This window comes from Lissotriton vulgaris, chromosome 4_1 (assembly GCF_964263255.1).
Source record: "Lissotriton vulgaris chromosome 4_1, aLisVul1.2, whole genome shotgun sequence".
Classification (NCBI taxonomy): domain Eukaryota; kingdom Metazoa; phylum Chordata; class Amphibia; order Caudata; family Salamandridae; genus Lissotriton; species Lissotriton vulgaris.
This window is the reverse complement of record NC_141691.1, coordinates 554676221-554695850: the sequence shown is the minus strand read 5'-3', so window position 1 is coordinate 554695850 and position 19630 is coordinate 554676221. Positions and strand designations below refer to the sequence as shown.

Below are 19630 nucleotides of genomic sequence, written 5' to 3'. Positions count from 1 at the left end.
GGTGGTATAGACATTTGCAAATTGTAGGATTAGAAAGAGAAGTCGAAAAAGATTTAAGAAATTCCTGGAAGACCCGTAGGTCTGTGGTTTGTCATGGGGCTCAGTTATGGTTGTCAGGAAAGCTGGTGATGTGAGGTTTACAGTACTGCAAGTTGGGAAAAACTGCTGTCAAGTTTGTTCAGTCCGTTGTTAATCGAGTTGAAATGTGTTATCCACTTGAGTTCCCGTGTGCTGAGTAGAGGACCGATATTGCCACATTTGGGTCCCAAAGACACTTGTTCTAGGACAATCCACTTCAAACTGTCTGGTGTATGTTGTGCCATTTTGAAGTGTTCCACAAGTGGTGCCCCCATCACTTCGCACCTAATTCGGCTGCAGTGTTGCAAAATTCTTGATTTTACCTTCTGTTGTGTCTGATCGACATAGATCAGATCACATGGGCATATGATGCAGTAGATGACATCCGAGCTATTACAATTGGTGTGGTCTTGGAGTACAATTTTGTGGTGTTTGTAGAGAAATTCCTTTGTTTGGATACTGCTAGCACATGCTTTGCAATTACCACACTTGTGGTGCCCCGAATTAGGTGCGAAGTGATGGGGGTACCACTTGTGGAACACTTCAAAATGGCACAACATACATTGCACTTTTTAAAAAATCATCCTTATGTTCTGGGACTCTTCCTTTTCTATACCACTATATACCCAGGTCCCAGTGACTTTTTGGGTTGACCCAAATTCTTGTAACACAGTTACAGTCTCAGCAGGTCGAAAACTGTCGACCTTCATAAGTCTCAATAGTGTCTGTCGAGTTTAAAGCAGTGGAAAGTAATGCAGGAAGTTCCAATAGGCAGCGCAGTACCTTGATAAGCCTCGTGTTAAGACACGGTCTCCCGATGTCTGCGCCCGATGCGCTGCCTAATGAAACTTCCTGTATTACTTTCCACTGCTTTAATCTCGATAGACATTATTGAGGCTTACGAAGCTTGACAGTTTTCGACCCTGCTCGTAGACTGCTACATACAGCACGTTAATACAAGTGTCTCTCTGAGTGATATTTTCTAGGCCCTTGAGCAGCACTGCACACATTTTCTTATACCACAACAGATACATACAGCCTTGATTAAGTCTTCAGACGAAACACGTGTCGGCTGCCTGACTGTATTGAAGACAACAATATTACCGAATTGTTCTAGGTCTGTGCAAAGAATAAAAACATCTACAACACATACCTCAAATCTGGAATAAGAAGATTATTATACTGAACTACATACTTGAATAGTGTATTTCTTAGTATGAGCTTGGGTATTCTGTGTTTGAGAGCATACATACCAACAAAACTGATTCAGGCAGGAGACTCACGATTGGTGAAGTAAAAAAGATTACTATATTTTAGCGGTCTCTCACTTAAAATTGCTCCTGCTTCAACATAGAGAAAATACATTCTCCCAATTATTTTTATTAAAAATCTCCCACTTCCCAGTTTTAAAATGATGGTATACATGGGAGTATACTTTCTGCCACAATCCAAATACGGCCCTTGGTCTTTATTTTATTAATCTACAGTCGCTCCTCAAATGGTGCTTCAAAAATGAGGTTGCTTAGCATTGTGCACCAAGTCCATAAACAAATAAATTGTAGCGATTGATAAAGTAGCTTGATTATTTCTGGATCTAATAAGACTCAAAGGAACTCAAACAGTAATGTATTTCACCATATATGCGACACTTCTGCAAATTTTGGCCAGAACAGGTACTTGATGGCAATCACTTGATGTACTTACAAATACAGTCCTTGGTGCTGGTGTTGGAATACTTGATGCTGTACTTGTGGCAAGAGCACCTCCACTTTCTGGGCCACTCTGATATGCTGGCAACGGAATGGCAGGAGCACTGGGTTGTCGTGCAATGCTTTGCTGCAAGTCCCTTTTTCACAAACAAAACATGGGTCAATTTAACGCTAATAAAATCCTTTGAAAATAATTTACAAAAGTCTGAATGCACAAGGTTCTGACTAAAACTGAAAAATGCTACTTTAACTAATACACAGCACTGTGCCCGTGAAAACAAATTCATTTCATATTCACTAAACGAACAAAGAGAAAAACATGTTACAGCCATATCAATAACTAAACTCATCAACTTTCACTACCACCGAGATGCCAGAGGGATTACTGTATGATCAGAGGGTAAGAAAATACATTAGAACAAACTCACTATCTGTTACATATTAACACTATAAGAAGCACGTGGAGATTTGGATCGATCCTTTACTATTGTAGAAAACATGTAGGCTACGGTGATTTGCTAGCCATTATTTTGTTCTGGCAGCTTCCGTCTTTTTGGAGGTTAAAACCAAGAAATAAGCACAAAATTCCTGCTATACAGCTTGGTCCTATTTTGCACTGGTGTACATCCTTGTTCAGTGTGTCTGACACATACCGGGGCTGCGCAACCACAAGGGCCTGTTTAAGTCTGGCATTAGTCAAGAACGTTTGATTTTACTAAAATGATATGCATAATGAACAAGTTACTTACCTTCAGTAACAATATATCTGTAAGAAACATAGGTTAGTTATAGATTCTTTAACTTAGAATTACCCCTAGGCGTCAGTCTGGATCCGGAAGGTTTTTCGTCAGCCGTACCCCTGCGCGTCGGAAGGTGGCGTCGGTCGACTCTGCGTTCGTCGTCGGCGTTGTGGTCTCCAGGAGGACGTTGAGGTGGCTACATAGATGCCGACCTCACCCGCTGACGTCTGTTCTATACACGACTTTCCACGCCAGAAGCGCAGAGCCGTCCTGAAAGGAAGTCCTTAACCCTAGATGTCAGTTCGCATAACGTGGAGGATGGGTGGGAGGTAAGAAATCTATAACAAACCTAGGTTTCTTACAGATATATCATTACCGAAGGTAAGTAACTTGTTCATCTGAAAGAAACAGTTAATTATAAATTCCTTACCTTAGAATAGATACCCCGGCAATACCAACCCTGGAGGTGGGTCTGCGAACCAAGTTCACACCAGAAAGTCATGGAGAACACAATGGCCAAAGAAGCCATCTCTCCGGACTGGACTGTCCAGGCAGTAGTTTTTGGTGAACATGTGCAGCAATGCCCACGTTGCTGCCTGACAGATGTCATTTAGGGGGGTTCCTCATCCCAAGGCACTAGTAGCTGCTGTTGCCCTGGTCGAATTGGCGCGCAGCCCCACTAGAGGCTCCTTCTTTGCCAAAGAATAGAAGGCTTTGATGCACAGGACGACCCACCTGGAGATGGGTCCATTTGTGCAGAGCCAACCTTTCTTAGCACCCACAAAACCAACAGAGTTGGTTGTCCACTCGGAATTGTTTGGTGCGATCCAAGTAGAAGGAAAGCGCACATTTTGGATCCAGACAGTGGAGTCTCTCTTCCTCTTTCGAAGGATGCGGAGGCAGAAAGAAAGTGGTCAAAGTGATGGTTTGGCCAATGTGGAAGGAAGTAACAACCTTGGGAAGAAAGGACGGTCTAGTTCTGAGGTGGACCTTGTCCGGATGATTAGACAGAAAGGGAGGCTTGTAAGAAAGAGCTTGTAGCTCACTCACCCTCCGTGCAGAGGTGATGGCCGCCAGAAAGGCAGTTTTCAGAGTGAGAAGTCTGAGAGGACAGTTATGTAGCAACTCAAAGGGAGCGCACATAAGATATCTAAGAACCAATTCAAGTCCCACTGAGGCATTACGAAGGGAACAGGAGGAAAAAGATGAATAATGCCCTTAAGGAATCTATTTACAACAGGGGACTTGAACAGAGAAGGCTGATCAGGAAGCTTGAAATGGCCGAGAGGTAGCCCTTAAAGAGTGCCCAGAGCAGAGCCCTGCTGGGCCAAAGAAAGGAGGAACAAGAAGACCTCAGAAAGAGGGGCCTAAAGGGGATCCACAGCCTTTGCTGTGCACCCTGCCACAAATGTGTTCCATCTGCAGGCATATACCGTCTTAGTGGAGGGGCGCCTGGCTGCCAAGATAACATTGCAGATTTCGGGGGACAGGTCAAATGACGTCAACTGCCGGCGCTCAATCTCCACACAAGGAGGTGGAGGCTGGACAGTTTCGGGTGGAGAACCGTCTCCTGCTGCTGCGACAGAAGGTCCTCCCGGAGAGGCAGTCGGATCGGAGGATCAATGGCCATGTTGAGCAGCTCTGGATACCAGACTCTTTGTGCCCAATCCGAAGCCACAAGAATGACTTGGGCCCGGTTGTGCTTGATCTTCTTCAGCACTCTGGGCAGTAGTGGTCTAGGCGGAAAGGCGTATAGAAGACTGCAACTCCATTCACGACGAAAAGCATCGCCTAGCGAGTGCCGCCTTGGACATGCCAACATGCAGTATTGCTGACATTGTCGTCCTCTTCAGTGGCGAATAGATCTAACCAAGGCACTCCCCACTGTTGAAAGAGACATTGCACCACCTCCGAGTGAAGTCGCCATTTGTGATCCATCATGCACCTGCAGCTGAGTTCGTCCGACCTGGTGTTCAGAGAACCTGCCAGGTGTTGAACCACCAGGGACATGCCCTGATATTCCAGCCATGTCCAAAGGCGAAGAGCCTCTGGACATAGGGTCCACGACCCAAACCTGCCCTGTTTGTTGCAGCACCACTTGGAGATGGTGTTGTCCATGTGCACCTGCAGTACTCTTCCCCGGACAGAGGAAGGAATGCCTCAAGTGCAAGACGAATCGCCCAAAGCTCCAGAAGGTTGATATGGAGCAGGGACTCAACCAGAGACTACAGCCTCTGATCTCCGCCTCCCCCATTTGGCCGCCCATCCAAGAAGTGATGCTTCAGGCACCACAGTGAATTCGGTTTGAGGAAGGGTGAGGGATCTGCCGTCGACCAAATCCTGGTTCGTGATCTCCACTGCAGTTGGTGTGCAGTGCCCTCCAAGATCTGGACACAATCGGACAGGATCCCCTGATGCTTTTCTCACTGGTACTTCAGGTCCCACTCAAGAGCCCGCATATGCCATCTGGAATGATCCACCAGCAGGATGCAGGAGGCCATCAGGCCCAGTAGCTGGAGGGTCTTCCAGACCGATACCCAGGATAGAGGCTGCAAGATAAGAATCATAGCCCGAATATCCCAGACTCGCTGTTTGGGAGAATAGACCCGGAACAGAGTTGTGTCTAGAACCGCTCTGATGAAGAGGAGCTTTTGAGAGAGAGTCAGGTGTGACTGTGGCACATTGAAGGAGAACTCCAGCGAATGCAGGTCGGCTGTGGTCTGGAGGTGGGAGACAACTGCCTGGGGCGAGCCCGCCTTCAACAACCAGTCATCGAGATAGGGGAAGACTGGAACCCCTGATCCGCACAGATGAGCTGCGACCACTGCCATCACTTTCGTGAACACCCAAGGGGCGCTGGTAAGGCCAAAGGGGTGCATGGTAAACTGAAAGTGTTTGTGGCCTACTGTAAACCGCAGGTAATGCCGGTGGGCTGGCAGGACGGGGATGTGAAAATAAAAGTTCTGCAAGTTCAACGCTACCATCCAGTCTCTAGGGTCGAGGGCAGACAGGTCCTGAGCCAGGGTAAACATTTTTAACTTCTCCTTCCAGAGTAACCGGTTGACGTTCTTGAGTCTTAAACAAAAGAGAGGGGCTCAATATGACCTGAAGGAAATAGAGCACCAAATACTGTGAAGTAAAAAAAGAGGCTTTCCTTCTGGGAAGGTCTAATGAATTCCAATACAATTATTCCATTCAATCAGTTATAAATCATACATGAGACTCGAGAACACCACATCATTATGTGAAACACTTACAAGGAAAAGCAATACTATTAATCGTTATTTATTTGCATCATAAAAAGACATTCATATGAATAAATAAAACATATACATACATTTCATATTTAAAAACCGAATCACCATTACAGATTAAAAAAACTTTAAACAATAGCGCAGGAGAAAAAAGTGGGGGAAAGACAGTACATTTGGTCTTGTCATTCGTTAATTTGGACCTTCAGTGGGCAACACTAGGCAGGGCTACCCTTCCCTATACCCAGATCGTGAATTGGCCCCTCCAAATTTAACAGATCTATAATGCGTTGACGCGTTTCGGAAGCTTTCCCTGGTTCTAGCCTCCTCCTTCAGGACAAACGCAATTTAATTCGCCACATCCAATATGTCACCTGTGCAATCGCACTTGGGTGAATTCACTATACAGTTAGGTCTTCAGTTAATCGTTACTGTGGGCAGATGTGACTCAAAGTGACTTGTATTATCTGTCGCCAATTAAAAGTTCGTTAAAATTACAGTCCAAGGAATCCCTTAAGCTTGAGTATCGGAGGATGTTGTTTTATGCCTCTCAATCGCTTTTTTTGTAGTGCAGACTCCCAAACGCACAAGTTACTACTTGTGTAACGATATATCTGTAAGAGACATTAGTTAGTGATAGATTCCTTACCTTAGAATATCCCCAGGCGCCAGACTGGATCCGGAAACTTTTGCGTAGCAGTACCCTTGCGCGTCAGTAGGCGTCGTCTGCGGCTCCGCGTCCGTCGTCGGCGTAGTGGGCGCCGTGATGACGTCGTCTGAGTACTTAGACGCCGCCTCCGCGTGCTGACGTCAGTTCTTAGACACAGCTTTTCCGCGCCAGAAGCGCAGAGCCATGCCAAAAAACCAACACTGGTGCCAAGAAACTAGGGCCCTGAAAGGGGATGACCTTAACCCTAGATATCGGTTCGCAGAACGGGGAGGATGGGTGGGTCGGTAAGGAATCTATCACTAACTAATGTCTCTTACAGATATATGGTTACACAAGTAGTAACTTGTGCATCTGAAAGAGACACGTTAGTGATAGATTCCTTACCTTAGAATAGATACCCCAGCAATACCAACCCCGTAGCGGTGGGTCTGAGAACCAATAATCACACCAGAAAGTCCTGGAGGACGGAACGGCCAAAGTAGCCATCCCTCCTGACTTGACTGTCCAGGCAATAGTGTCTTGCAAACGTGTGCAGCGAGGCCCACGTAGCCGCCTGGCAGATGTCCTGCAAGGGCACACCTCGGCCCAAGGCAGTTGTAGTGGCTGTGGCTCGAGTGGAATGAGCCCTCAGCCCAACAGGGGGTTCCTTCTTAGCCAAGGAGTAACACGCCTGGATGCACAAGATAATCCACCGGGAGATGGTCCGCTTGTGCACCACTTTCCCTTTCTTAGCGCCCGCGTATCCAACAAAGAGTTGATCATCCGCCCGGAACTGTTGTGTGCGATTCAGATAAAATGAGAGCGCACGTTTTGGGTCCAGACGGTGGAGCCTCTCCTCCTCTCTCGAGGGGTGCGGAGGCGGAAAGAAGGTGGGCAACGTGATGGATTGCCCAATGTGGAAGGCCATGACTACCTTGGGTAGGAAGGAGGGCCTCGTCCGTAACACAACCTTGTCCGGATGGACTGAAAGGAAAGGAGGCTTACAAGATAGAGCCTGGAGCTCACTCACTCTCCTGGCAGAGGTGATGGCTACCAGGAAGGCAGTCTTCAAAGAAAGAAGGCGAAGAGGACAGTTGTGAACTGGCTCAAAGGGAGCGCACATCAGAAACGTAAGAACCAGGTTCAAGTCCCACTGAGGTTTCTAGAAAGGGAGAGTGGTCCAAGGAAGAATCCAAGTCAATATCAGTTTTCACATGGTTTTTTGTAGAGAGAACACACTCAAAAAAACTCTGGACCTCTTGAGTTTTGAACAGTAAAGTCTTTAGGGGGATAGTGAGTGTGTTAGCAGTAGTTCTTTATATCATTAGGCTGAATCCTTGCTCATATAATTAGAAACAAACGTCCATTTTGTATAGAAAGATGCTCTTTATTCATTTAGGTAAAAGACATGAACAGCCGACACGTGTTTCGCCCCCTGTGGCGATTCGCGCCAGGGCTTTTTCAAGGCTATTTATATAACAATTTTCATCATAATTTATATTATTTTTCAACCAAAAATCAGTTTTTTTAAAGTAAAGATCGAACAGTTATGCAAGGACAGCAGCGAACTGGGATGACGGAAATGAACAACAGCACAGTACGATGAGGGAGCAGACAATTAAAACACAGGGAGACGAACCACAGAAGGGCATTCCTTATGGTTGATGTCTCCTATCGAATACTATGTACTATGGACCGTGGGTGTTTCTTCAGAGCAGGCACGTATTTCCAGCTCTGCACTTTCGATGTGTTTCATTTATACGTGACTTTGCCAGATATTAGACTCTGCAAAAGACAGGCTTTTCTTCTGCTCAAATGCGAGTGTGCTTTTTGTACCTACTTCATTAGACAAATTGGATTAACTCTCACACAGCATCTCTCTCAAGTCCCACTGAGGCATCACGAAGGGAACATATGAGTGATGCCCTTCAGAAATCGATTAACGATAGGGGACTTGAACAAAGACGGTTGGTCAGGCAGCCTTAGAAAGGCTGAAAGAGCTGAAAGATAGCCCTTGACAGTGCCCAGAACAGAGCCCTGCTGGGCAAGAGAGAGAAGAAAGAGGAGAACCTCAGAAAGAGGGGCATTTAGGGGATCCACAGCCTTTGCTGTCCACCTGCAGGCGTATACCGACTTTGTGGAGGGACGCCTGGCTGCCAGAATGATATTGCAAACTTCAGGAGGCAAGTCAAATGGCCTCAACTGTCGCCGCTCAATCTCCAAGCATGGAGGTAGAGACTGGACAGGTTCGGGTGGAGGACCGTCCCCTGCTGCTGCGACAGAAGGTCCTCCTGAAGAGGCAAATGCCCAGTCCGGAGCCACAAGGATGACTTGTGCCCGGTCGCGCTTGATCTTCTTCAGCACTTTGGGCAGAAGTGGTATAGGCGGAAAGGCGTACAACAGACCGCAGCTCCACTCGCGACGAAAAGCGTCTCCGAGCGAGTGCCGCCTTGGAAATTCCAAAGCGCAGAACTGATGACATTGCGCGTTCTCTTCGGTGGCGAATAGATCTAACCAAGGCTCTCCCCACTGCTGAAGGAGGCCTTGCGCCACGTCCAAGTTCAGACGCCATTCGTGATCCATCGAGCACCGTCGGCTGAGTTCGTCCGCCCTGGCGTTCAGAGAACCTGCCAGGTGTTGAACCATCAGAGTCACGCCCTGATGTTCCAGCCATTGCCAGAGGCGCAGAGCCTCCTGGCAGAGGGTCCACAACCCCACCCCACCCTGTTTGTTGCAGTACCACATGGCGGTGGTGTTGTCCGTGAACACCTGCACTACACTCCCTCGGACAGACCGGAGGAATGCCTTCAGTGCTAGACGAATCGCCCGCAGCTCCAACAGGTTGATATGGAGCCGGGACTTCGCCGGAGACCAGAGGCCTCTGATCTCCGCCTCTCCCAAGTGGCCTCCCCAGCCCTGGAGGGACGCGTCCATCACAACTACGTGCTCCGGTTGGGGAATGGAGAGGGATATGCCGTTGACCCAACCGCGGTCCGTGAGCCACCACTGCAGCTGACTCGCAGTGCCCTCCGAGATCAGGACATGGTCGGACAGGTTGCCGTGATGCTGGGCCCACTGAAACTTCAGGTCCCACTGCAGAGCCCGCATCCGCCACCGTGCGTGATGCACCAGAAGGATGCAGGAGGCCATCAGCCCCAGAAGCTGCAGCGTCAACCTGACCGAAACTCGGGATAAAGGCCGGAAGATCGGAATCAGAGCCTGTATATCCCGAACCCGCTGTTCGGGCGGGTAAACCCTAAACTGCGCCGAGTCGAGAACCGCTCCGATGAAAAGGAGCTTCTGAGAGGGGCACAGGTGTGACTTCGGCACATTGATGGAAAATCCCAGCTGGTGCAGGAGATCTGCCGTAGTCTGGAGGTGGCTGACGACTGTCTGGGGCGAGCCCGCCTTCAACAACCAGTCGTCGAGGTAGGGAAAGACTGAGACCCCCAACCTGCGCAGATGAGCTGCGACCACCGCCATCACCTTCGTGAACACCCGTGGGGCGCTTGTAAGGCCGAAGGGGAGCACGGTAAACTGAAAGTGCTCGTGGCCTACCGTGAACCGCAGGTAACGCCGGTGGGCCGGCAGGACGGGGATGTGGAAATACGTGTCCTGAAAGTCCAACGCTACCATCCAGTCTCCTGGGTCTAGGGCAGCCAAGACCTGAGCCAGAGTCAGCATTTTGAACTTCTCCTTCCGGAGGAAGCCGTTGGCGTTCCTCAGATCCAAGATAGGGCGTAGGCCCCCTTTGCCCTTCTTGGGTACCAGAAAGTAGTGGGAGTAGCAACCACGTCCTACTTCTGGCCCAGGAACGCGCTCGATGGCCCCCTTGGCCAAGAGGGCCGAAACTTCCTCCTGCAGGAGCCACAAGTGATCCCCCGATACGCGGTGGTGTTGCGGTGGCATGGCTTGAGGAGTCGTCTCGAAGGGGAGGGAGTAGCCCCTCCGGACGATCTGCAGCACCCACCTGTCCGAAGTGACAGTGCGCCAGTGAGAGTGGTGATGGCGAACCCTGCCTCCCACTGGCGTCACATGGGCCGAAAAGCACGGACTAGGAGGGTTTAGAGGTGGATGCCACGGGGGCAGGTGTGGACTGACTTCGCCTGGTTCCCCGACCGCCTCCGCGGCGGTTTCCACGGCCGCCGCCACGCTGGACGACAGTCTGCGGCGAGTGGCTGGCAGCACGCGTGGGGACGCCCCTTCCCTGGCCACGAAAGGAGCGAAAGGCACCCGCTTGCTGGCGCGGGGCCAAGAGGCCCAAGGACTTGGCGTAGCCCTGGAGTCCTTAAAGCGCTCAAGCGCGTGGTCTGCCTTGTCGCCAAAGAGGCGACGGCCATCGAACGGCATGTCTATCAGAGTGTTCTGGGCATCTGCCGAAAAATTGGCGGACCTCAGCCAGGCGTGGCGTCTCACCGCCAATGTCGTAGCCATCGCTCTGCCTAGCGAGTCAGTCGTATCCAGCCCACACCTGATCAAATACTTGGCTGCATCCCGGCCCTCCACAAGGGCTTGGCCCAGTTTGGCCCGTACCTCCAACGGGCACTCTGGCAGCACTTCCGCCACCGTCTCCCACAGAGAGTGGGTGTAGCGGCCCAAGAGGCATGCAGTATTGGAAGACCGCAGTCCCAAACTAAGGGAGGAGAATATCTTCTTCCCATAATTCTCGTACCTCTTGGATTCCATCTGGCGGGGCCATCGGGAATGCGGTCTGGGAATTAGAGGCCTAGATAACCAGACTCTCGGGGGTGGGGTGGGAGGACAGGAAACATGGGTCGCCCGGAGCCGGGCGGTGGCGTCTGGCCACGTTCCCATCTACGGGCGAACCCTTAGCGGGCCTGGACCAAGTGCCCAAAAGAACGTCAGTCAAGGCCTCATTAAAAGGCAGCAGAAGCTCAGATGAGCAAGACTGCGGTTTAAGGACCTCTGTGAGGAGGTTAGTCCTCACGGCCGCGACGGGAGCTCAAGGCCCAAGGCCTTGGCAGCCCTTGTCAACACCACACCATAGGTAGCTCCCTCCTCCGAAGCCACGGTAGGAGGAGAGACAAATCCAGTGTCTGGAGAGGTGTCCAAGCCACTGGCCTCCCCAAGGTCTCCTGCCAGTCCATATTAGACTGACACTCCTTGGTCAGAGGGTCCTCAGACCCCTCCCAATCCTCCTCATCACCCATCTCCTGAGATTCAGGGTTGTAAGTGAATGAGGTCGGTTCATAGAAGTCGAAATCTCCAAACGGCGTCGGGTACGGCTCCGAAAGGCGCCGTCCCGACGTCGGAACCGAAACAAATGAGGTATCGGGGACGGCGCCACCCGAGGACGGCGCCGGAGGTGACACCAGATGGACCGACGCCGGGGGGGTCGTAAGGTCCAGCGGTGACGATCCAGTGCCCGAGGAAGGCCCAGCGGCGTCCTGCGGCGCCGGGCCCGAAGGCGCCGGCGGCATCGGGATCGTGGGGCCCTGCGGCGCCGGGCCCGAAGGTGCAGGGGCCGAAGCACCCAACGGTGTCGGGGTCGAAGCCCCTGACCCACTAGGGCCCCCAGACGGGTTCGCTGGGCCTGGAGGCACCACGGAACCCATCGGAGGAGAAAGGGACCTCAGGGCCATGAGGAAATGCTCAATCTCCTCCGGCGTCGCATTCAGCCCAGGGACCGGAGGGGATGGGACCGGACGTGACACCCGCGACTCCCGAGGAGCAACGTGGGCGGTGTCACCCGAACCCCCGGCCGCATTGCGCGAGCGTCGGGGGGAGTCAGAAGAGCGATGATGCCTCTTCGACTTCTTGTGTTTCTTACCTGACGACTTGGACACGGAGGAGTGGTGCCGACTCCCGGAGCTGTGACGGCTCCGTCCCCGCTACCTGTCCCTCGACCTCCCGTGGGACCGGGACCTCACGTGGCGCGGAGCGCGGGGCCGACTGCCGCCTGCGGGACCTCTCCCGTCTGGCTTTCCTCGAAAGGGCCAGACAGTCGGAGCAGGCCTCGTCGTCATGGTCGACGCCCAAACACGTCAGGCACAGGCGGTGGGGGTCCGTGACCGACATGGTGCGGTCGCACTCGTCGCAATGCTTGAAGCCGGGCATCCCTACGGCACCGTCGGAGTCGTGAAGACTTCGAAAAGGATCAAAATGATCACCAAAAAGTTAGTCAAAAATTGTTATGTTATTGTTATGTTATTAGGGTTCTTCTATAGCGCAACGGCTACTCTAGTAGGAGTGTCCCGGCGCTTTAGCGAAGAGGTCCTTTAAGAATAGGAAACATAACAGCAGAATAAAAGGAACAGCGAAGTTAACTGGTAAACAGCCAGGTTTTTAATGCCTTTCTGAACGACATCAGACTAGGGGCCTGTCTGAGAGAAATGGGAAGCTCATTCCAGGCGCGCGGGGCCAGGTAATGAAAAGAGCGCCCCCCTTGTCTGGTTCGCTTGATGGTCGGAACAACCATTTTAGACAAGGAGGCAGATCGCAAAGTTCTGCTCGGCTTGTAAAGAGCAAGGCGCTTCCTAATGTACCTAGGGCCTGAGTCATGAAGGGCCTTGTAGGTCAGCGTCAGGCTTTTAAAGAGAGCCCTCTTGGCTATAGGAAGCCAGTGCAGTTCCTTCAACAAAAATTGACTGGGTGTCACGGGTCTGACTGTCAAGAGACATCTGAATATAAAGACTGGTGGTGCGCCACCCCCCTTTCACCTTGCGTCTTGTCTCAACAGCCGCAGACTTCTACGTGGCATGAGGAAGAAGGAGACCCCGACACGGAATGGCCATCAGGCGTGAATGTATACGGCTCCTTTAAGGCCGACGGCTGGGATTGTGGAGTCACGCCCCTAGTGACGACAAAAGCAGGAAGCACGGCATCGAGGACGGACGGCGTTTCCCCCGCGGAGGAGATCGAGGAGGAGAGCAGCGCGGAACCAAGTCCAGGAAGAGAAGCAGACGGAAACGACAAGCCAGGAGGCCAACGGTCGGACGAGTCGCCCTGCCACGCGCCCACGGGAGGAGCGTGGCTTAAAGAGGTACGGGGCCGGGTCGCGGGTTGGGTTGGGAGGCGGAGACAGCCCCCGGTGTAACACTTCCTGCAACCAAACCCTTCCCTGAGCACGAGCACCTTCCGTCACTCCCGTAGTTAACTGGAGCACTTCACGGGGTTTGCGTGTCCCTCACTCCCGGTCCTTGTGTGTGTCCAACCAGAGTGCAGGCAGTAATTCGCCTTCTCTTGATTTCCTTTTCTTTCCGGTACCACGTGGAATCCTGTTGTTGAGACGTATCAAGATAAAGACTTCCACGACCAGAAGGCACCGCGGCATTCAGCGATACCCAGAGACTAAAGACTACTTACCTGTTCATGAAGAAAACGTATATAACAATAAAGCCCTCCTTAAAACCTTTAATCAAAGCCCCAGTGTTTCTCTTTGAGCCGGCCCCTCCCGCTCCAGTGGTCGAACCTCCAATCCTTCCTGAGCCCCCGGGACAATTGGTGTCAGAAGTGGGATTTTCTTCATCATCCATCAGTGAGATCAAGATGGAGACCCTGATCGACCACCTCATAAAGAGGCAGGAGAAGTTAGAATGGGCCGTGGAGAACCAGCTGTCCATTGCACAAGCGGACCGAGAACTTTTTACTAAAACAATGACCGCACACGTAGAGGGTCTTAAGTCCATACCCTCTGTCCAACAGGCGGCCACGGGCAAAGGACGTGTACACACGCCACATCCGTCAGGAATGGCCCTACAAAAATATGTACCCGGTGAGGATCCTGACGCCTTTTTGGTAAACTTTGAAAGGGCGGCTCGGGCTATGAGCTGGCCCGAAGAAAAATGGCCGTTCTTTCTCGCCCCTCTCCTGACTGCCGAAGCCCAATCTGCATATCAAGCGGCGAATCCCCTGGGGACAACCCCATATGCGACTATTAAAATGGTCATACTGGACCATCTAGGTTTGGACCAGGAGGCCTATAGAGTCCGCTTCCGAAAAGAGAAAGGGGTTCCTGGGGAAAACCCAAAAACACTGTTCTTCAGGCTAAAAATGGCGGCGGACAAATGGCTTCGCCCTGATGTGTGTACAAAGGAAGAAATACTGAATAAAATCTATGTAGAGCAGTTTATGGAGGCGTTACCATATGCGACCCAGCGTTGGCTCAAACAGCATGTAGGCCTGACAGTAGAACAAGCCATTGAGATGGCATCCCAATATGCCAGGGCCCAACCCAAGTCTATACCGTGGGAGCCAGAAAAAACCTCCAAAGGTACTCCTACCATCAAAACGGACAAAAGGCCAAAACCAGTACTCGAGGCTCCCCGACCCTACAGACCTCCCGGTATGATGGTTCCTCCAACAAAAGGACCACAGTGTTTCGAATGTGGCGAGTGGGGCCACATCGCCAGGATGTGTCCCAAAAGGAAGAGCCATGAGGAACCCATGGAGGTGGGGTATCTGCCCCGGACTGTGATGTATTCCGCCGAAATGGGCAGCACGTTTTACGTGAGTATAAAGATGAATGGGTTCCAATTGAAAGCATTGTTAGACTCAGGGTGCAGGCAATCTGTGGTACAGTCCAGGTTCGTAACCCCGGATCAGATGAATCATAAGACTCCCGTGTATATCAGGTGCGTCCATGGGGACGTGAAGCCTTACCCCGTGGCCTCCATCACTCTCACACCGCAGGATAGGGACCCCTGTACTGTTAGCGTAGGGGTAGTTGATTCCCTGCCTGAAGATATGATCCTGGGGACCGACAATCCAGAATTCCTGTCCCTATTTAAGGAACACCTTTCCACAACCAGGAGTGGGGTGCATATACCATCCTACCTATCCCCCGAACCCTGGGTTATTGATCGCAGTTTCAGATTTGCTCAGGCTGAAGACAAATCCCTTTTCAACGCCTGGGAAATCGCCCATAGCTCAGACAATCAGACCTCTCCAGTATTTCCCCGCTTTTTGATCAAAAACAATTTGTTATACAGACAAGCCAACCAAGAAGCAGAAATGCAGCTATTGGTTCCCCAGTCTTTCAGAGAACAAGTGCTATTCTTTGCACATGCCCACTTGATGGCAGGACATGCCGGCAAGGAAAAAACCACTGACTGTATCCTGTGCAACTTCTATTGGCCTGGTATTTACAAAGATGTTCAAGAATTCTGTGCCCGGTGCGAGGTCTGTCAACGTAGAAACACACAGCGCCCTCCGGCTGCCCCCCTACAAAGGATGCCCTTAATTGGTGTCCCCTTCGAGCGAGTGGGCATGGATCTGATAGGGCCCCTACCAAAGACGGGGAGAGGCTTTCTATATGCATTGGTAATCGTGGACTATGCCACTCGGTTTGTTGAGGCTTTTCCCTTAAAGAACACTACCACAGCGGCCATCGCTGAAAAATTTGTGGAACTTTTCAGCAGGGTAGGTTTTCCTAAAGAAGTATTGACCGACCAGGGGACTCCCTTCACCTCAAAATTAATGAAGGAGGTGTGTGCCTCACTGGACATAAAACACTTGAAAACCTCGGTGTATCATCCCCAAACCGATGGTTTGGTGGAAAGATACAACCAGACTCTGAAGCAAACACTAAAGAAAATGCTGACGGCGGAAGGGCCCGCCTGGGATCGGCTCCTACCTATCGCCCTTTATGTGATAAGAGCCCAAAAGCAAAGCAGCCTAGGATGCTCATCGTTTGAGTTACTGTATGGGAGGATGCCCCGGAGTCTCCTAGACATCACTAAAGAGATGTGGGAAAACGAAACGTCCCAGGAGCAAAAATCCATGTTGGAATATACCTCTCAGCTCCGAACTAGACTTGGTAAATTAAGAGAACTCGCCTATACCTCCATGGAGCATCAACATGAGAGATACAAGAAATCTTATGACAAAGGTAAAAGATTAAGATCCCTGGACGTAGGAAAATGGGCTCTAGTGCTACTGCCTTCCATCAGTACTAAGAATAAACATGAGTGGCAAGGCCCATATCAGATCACGGAAAAAATCGGAAACACTACCTATAGACTCCGGTTAACCCCTCACAAATCACAAATCTACCACATCAATCTCTTGAAAGAGTGGTTGGGACCCCTACCCCGGGTGGGACACTTCGTAGGGCAGATGGATGTCCGACATGTCTCTACTCTAGAACAGTTGGTGGTGAATCCAGAGCTGACTCCCCAGGAAAAGCAGGAGTTAACAGAGACTCTAACCCCGTATACAGCAGTGTTTTCCGACTTACCAGGAAGGACAGAGTTAGCAGAGCACTGCATCGAAACTCTTCCTGGGGAAGTGGTAAAACAAAGACCATATCGAATTCCCGCAGCAAGAAAAGAGATTGTACGGAAAGAAGTACAGGACATGCTCGACTTGGGCGTCATACGCCCTTCCCAGAGTCCTTGGTCATCCCCGATTGTTCTAATTCCTAAACCTGATGGCACTAAAAGGTTTTGTATGGACTTTCGTGCATTAAATGCTGTCTCGCATTTTGATACGTATCCGATTCCTCGAGTGGATGACTTGATTGAAAAAATTGGAGACGCCAAATTTATCACCACCATTGACCTCACGAAGGGGTATTGGCAGGTCCCCCTTCGGGAGGAGGATAGAAAGAAAACAGCATTTGTAACGGATGAAGGTGCTTTTGAGTTCACCGTCCTGCCTTTCGGATTACACGGCACCCCGGCAACATTTCAGCGCCTGATGAACAAAGTCTTACAACCCTATTCACACTTTAGTTCAGCTTACTTGGATGACATAGTCATTTACAGTCAGAACTGGAAGGAACATTTGAGACACTTACAAACCATTCTGGAAGCCCTACAAACAGCAGGACTACACATCAATGCAAGAAAATCGCGAGCAGCTTTTCAAAGTGTGAAATACCTGGGCTACGTGTTGGGTGAAGGAACCATCGCTCCCCAAAGCGAAAAAGTAAGAGCAATAGCAGCAGTCCCGTTCCCCAAGAACAAAAGGGACCTTAGAGCCTTTCTTGGCCTGGTGGGTTATTACAGGCGCTTTATTCCAGGCTTTGCAGAGTTAGCAGCCCCCTTAACCAATCTGCTCCGCAAAGACGTCAAGGCCAAGGAATTTAGTAACCCATCGAGAGAGGCCTCACAGGCTTTTCACCTTCTTAAGTCCACGATGACAACGGCTCCTGTTTTGATATCACCGGATCACAGCAAACCATTTGTGTTGTCCACGGACGCTTCTAATCAGGGGATAGGTGCGGTACTATCACAAGTCAAAGAGGGCGTTGAACATCCGATCCTATACGTCAGTAGGAAATTGTTCCCCAGGGAGTGCCGATACTCTACCATCGAAAAGGAGGCCTTGGCAATCAAATGGGCAATTGACAAATTAAAGTACTACCTGGAGGGCAAGCCCTTTGTTCTACATACAGACCACGCTCCCCTGAAGTGGATGCACCAAAATAGTAGCCACAACCCCCGGGTGTTGCGATGGTTTCTGTCCTTACAACCCTATGCATTTACTGTGCAACATCGCAAAGGAAGAGACAATGCAAATGCAGACTTTTTATCCCGGGTGTTTCCTCTCCCCGATCGGGAGATGCCAGGGGGGGAGGTGTGTCACGGGTCTGACTGTCAAGAGACATCTGAATATAAAGACTGGTGGTGCGCCACCCCCCTTTCACCTTGCGTCTTGTCTCAACAGCCGCAGACTTCTACGTGGCATGAGGAAGAAGGAGACCCCGACACGGAATGGCCATCAGGCGTGAATGTATACGGCTCCTTTAAGGCCGACGGCTGGGATTGTGGAGTCACGCCCCTAGTGACGACAAAAGCAGGAAGCACGGCATCGAGGACGGACGGCGTTTCCCCCGCGGAGGAGATCGAGGAGGAGAGCAGCGCGGAACCAAGTCCAGGAAGAGAAGCAGACGGAAACGACAAGCCAGGAGGCCAACGGTCGGACGAGTCGCCCTGCCACGCGCCCACGGGAGGAGCGTGGCTTAAAGAGGTACGGGGCCGGGTCGCGGGTTGGGTTGGGAGGCGGAGACAGCCCCCGGTGTAACACTTCCTGCAACCAAACCCTTCCCTGAGCACGAGCACCTTCCGTCACTCCCGTAGTTAACTGGAGCACTTCACGGGGTTTGCGTGTCCCTCACTCCCGGTCCTTGTGTGTGTCCAACCAGAGTGCAGGCAGTAATTCGCCTTCTCTTGATTTCCTTTTCTTTCCGGTACCACGTGGAATCCTGTTGTTGAGACGTATCAAGATAAAGACTTCCACGACCAGAAGGCACCGCGGCATTCAGCGATACCCAGAGACTAAAGACTACTTACCTGTTCATGAAGAAAACGTATATAACAATAAAGCCCTCCTTAAAACCTTTAATCAAAGCCCCAGTGTTTCTCTTTGAGCCGGCCCCTCCCGCTCCAGTGGTCGAACCTCCAATCCTTCCTGAGCCCCCGGGACACTGGGTAACTGCTCTTTCCAGATCTGCGCTGGCTGGCGCGGAAAAAAGAAGAACTGACGTCAGCACGCGGAGGCGGCGTCTAAGTACTCCGACGACATCATCACGGCGCCCACGACGCCGACGACGGACGCGGAGCCGCAGAAGACGCCCACCGACGCGCGAGGGTACTGCTACGCAAAAGTTTCCGGATCCAGTCTGACGCCTGGGGATATTCTACGGTAAGGAATCTATCACTAACGTGTCTCTTTCAGATCTTGTTCCCGTGTGGACGAAGTCTTGGACAATTCCTTTAACCCCGGGTGGCACTCGCTCATGGCTTTTTAATCCAACGGCAAAGCTTCCCCGGCGTGTCTCTTCCGCGTTCAGATGATCGTTGTAGGCATACAACTTCGCCCACACGGGAACAAGGGTCGAAGGGTTACCAACGTTGAAATAGTCCTACCCAGCGAGTCAGCGGTGTCCAGTCCACAGCGTATGGTAAACTTTGCTGCGTCTCTCCCCTCTGCAACTGCACGGAAGAGCACAGCCTGGGCCGCCTCCGGGCACAGAGGCAGCACTTGCGCCACCAGATCCCACACAGAGTGGTAATAACGGCCCAACAGACATGTGGTGTTTACCGACTGCAGTCCCAAGCTGGAAGGAAGAAAACATCTTCCCAAGTTGGTCCAGCTTTTTGGATTCCCTGTCAGGTGGAGCGTTAGGGAAGGCACCTTTGGATGTGGAGGCTTGGACCACCAAGCTCTCAGGGGTGGGGTGTTGGGAGAGGACAGTGGGGTGGCCGGGCGGTGGCATCAGTCAATCATCCTATCCAC

At 51.3% G+C, this 19630-nt stretch overlaps 2 protein-coding genes across 3 annotated transcripts in view; one reads left to right on the top strand and one right to left on the bottom strand.

Annotated features, from left to right (window-relative positions):
* The window catches only part of PDCD6IP (programmed cell death 6 interacting protein), a 500749-nt gene that overhangs the window by 79089 nt on the left and 402030 nt on the right, over positions 1-19630 (bottom strand). For both annotated transcript variants that reach the window (XM_086964745.1, XM_086964744.1), the window contains exon 16: positions 1783-1924. In XM_086964745.1, the coding sequence (XP_086820871.1) occupies positions 1783-1924 (142 nt within the window). The remainder of the gene's footprint in view (positions 1-1782; positions 1925-19630) is intronic.
* Positions 13760-18501, top strand: LOC147722249 (uncharacterized). Its single transcript, XM_086966820.1, has 2 exons — positions 13760-14896; positions 18059-18501. Exons 1-2 carry the CDS (start codon positions 13760-13762, stop codon positions 18413-18415), a joined length of 1494 nt encoding a protein of 497 aa, XP_086822946.1. The 3' UTR covers positions 18416-18501.

What these genes read in the sequence shown, in the direction of transcription:
- LOC147722249 (XM_086966820.1), top strand. Translation starts at nt 13,760, where the DNA reads ATGAAGAAAACGTATATAACAATAAAGCCCTCCTTAAAACCTTTAATC. An exon ending in AAATGGGCAGCACGTTTTAC is followed by an intron (nt 14,897 to 18,058) that starts GTGAGTATAAAG and finishes TTGTCTCAACAG; the next exon opens with CCGCAGACTTCTACGTGGCA.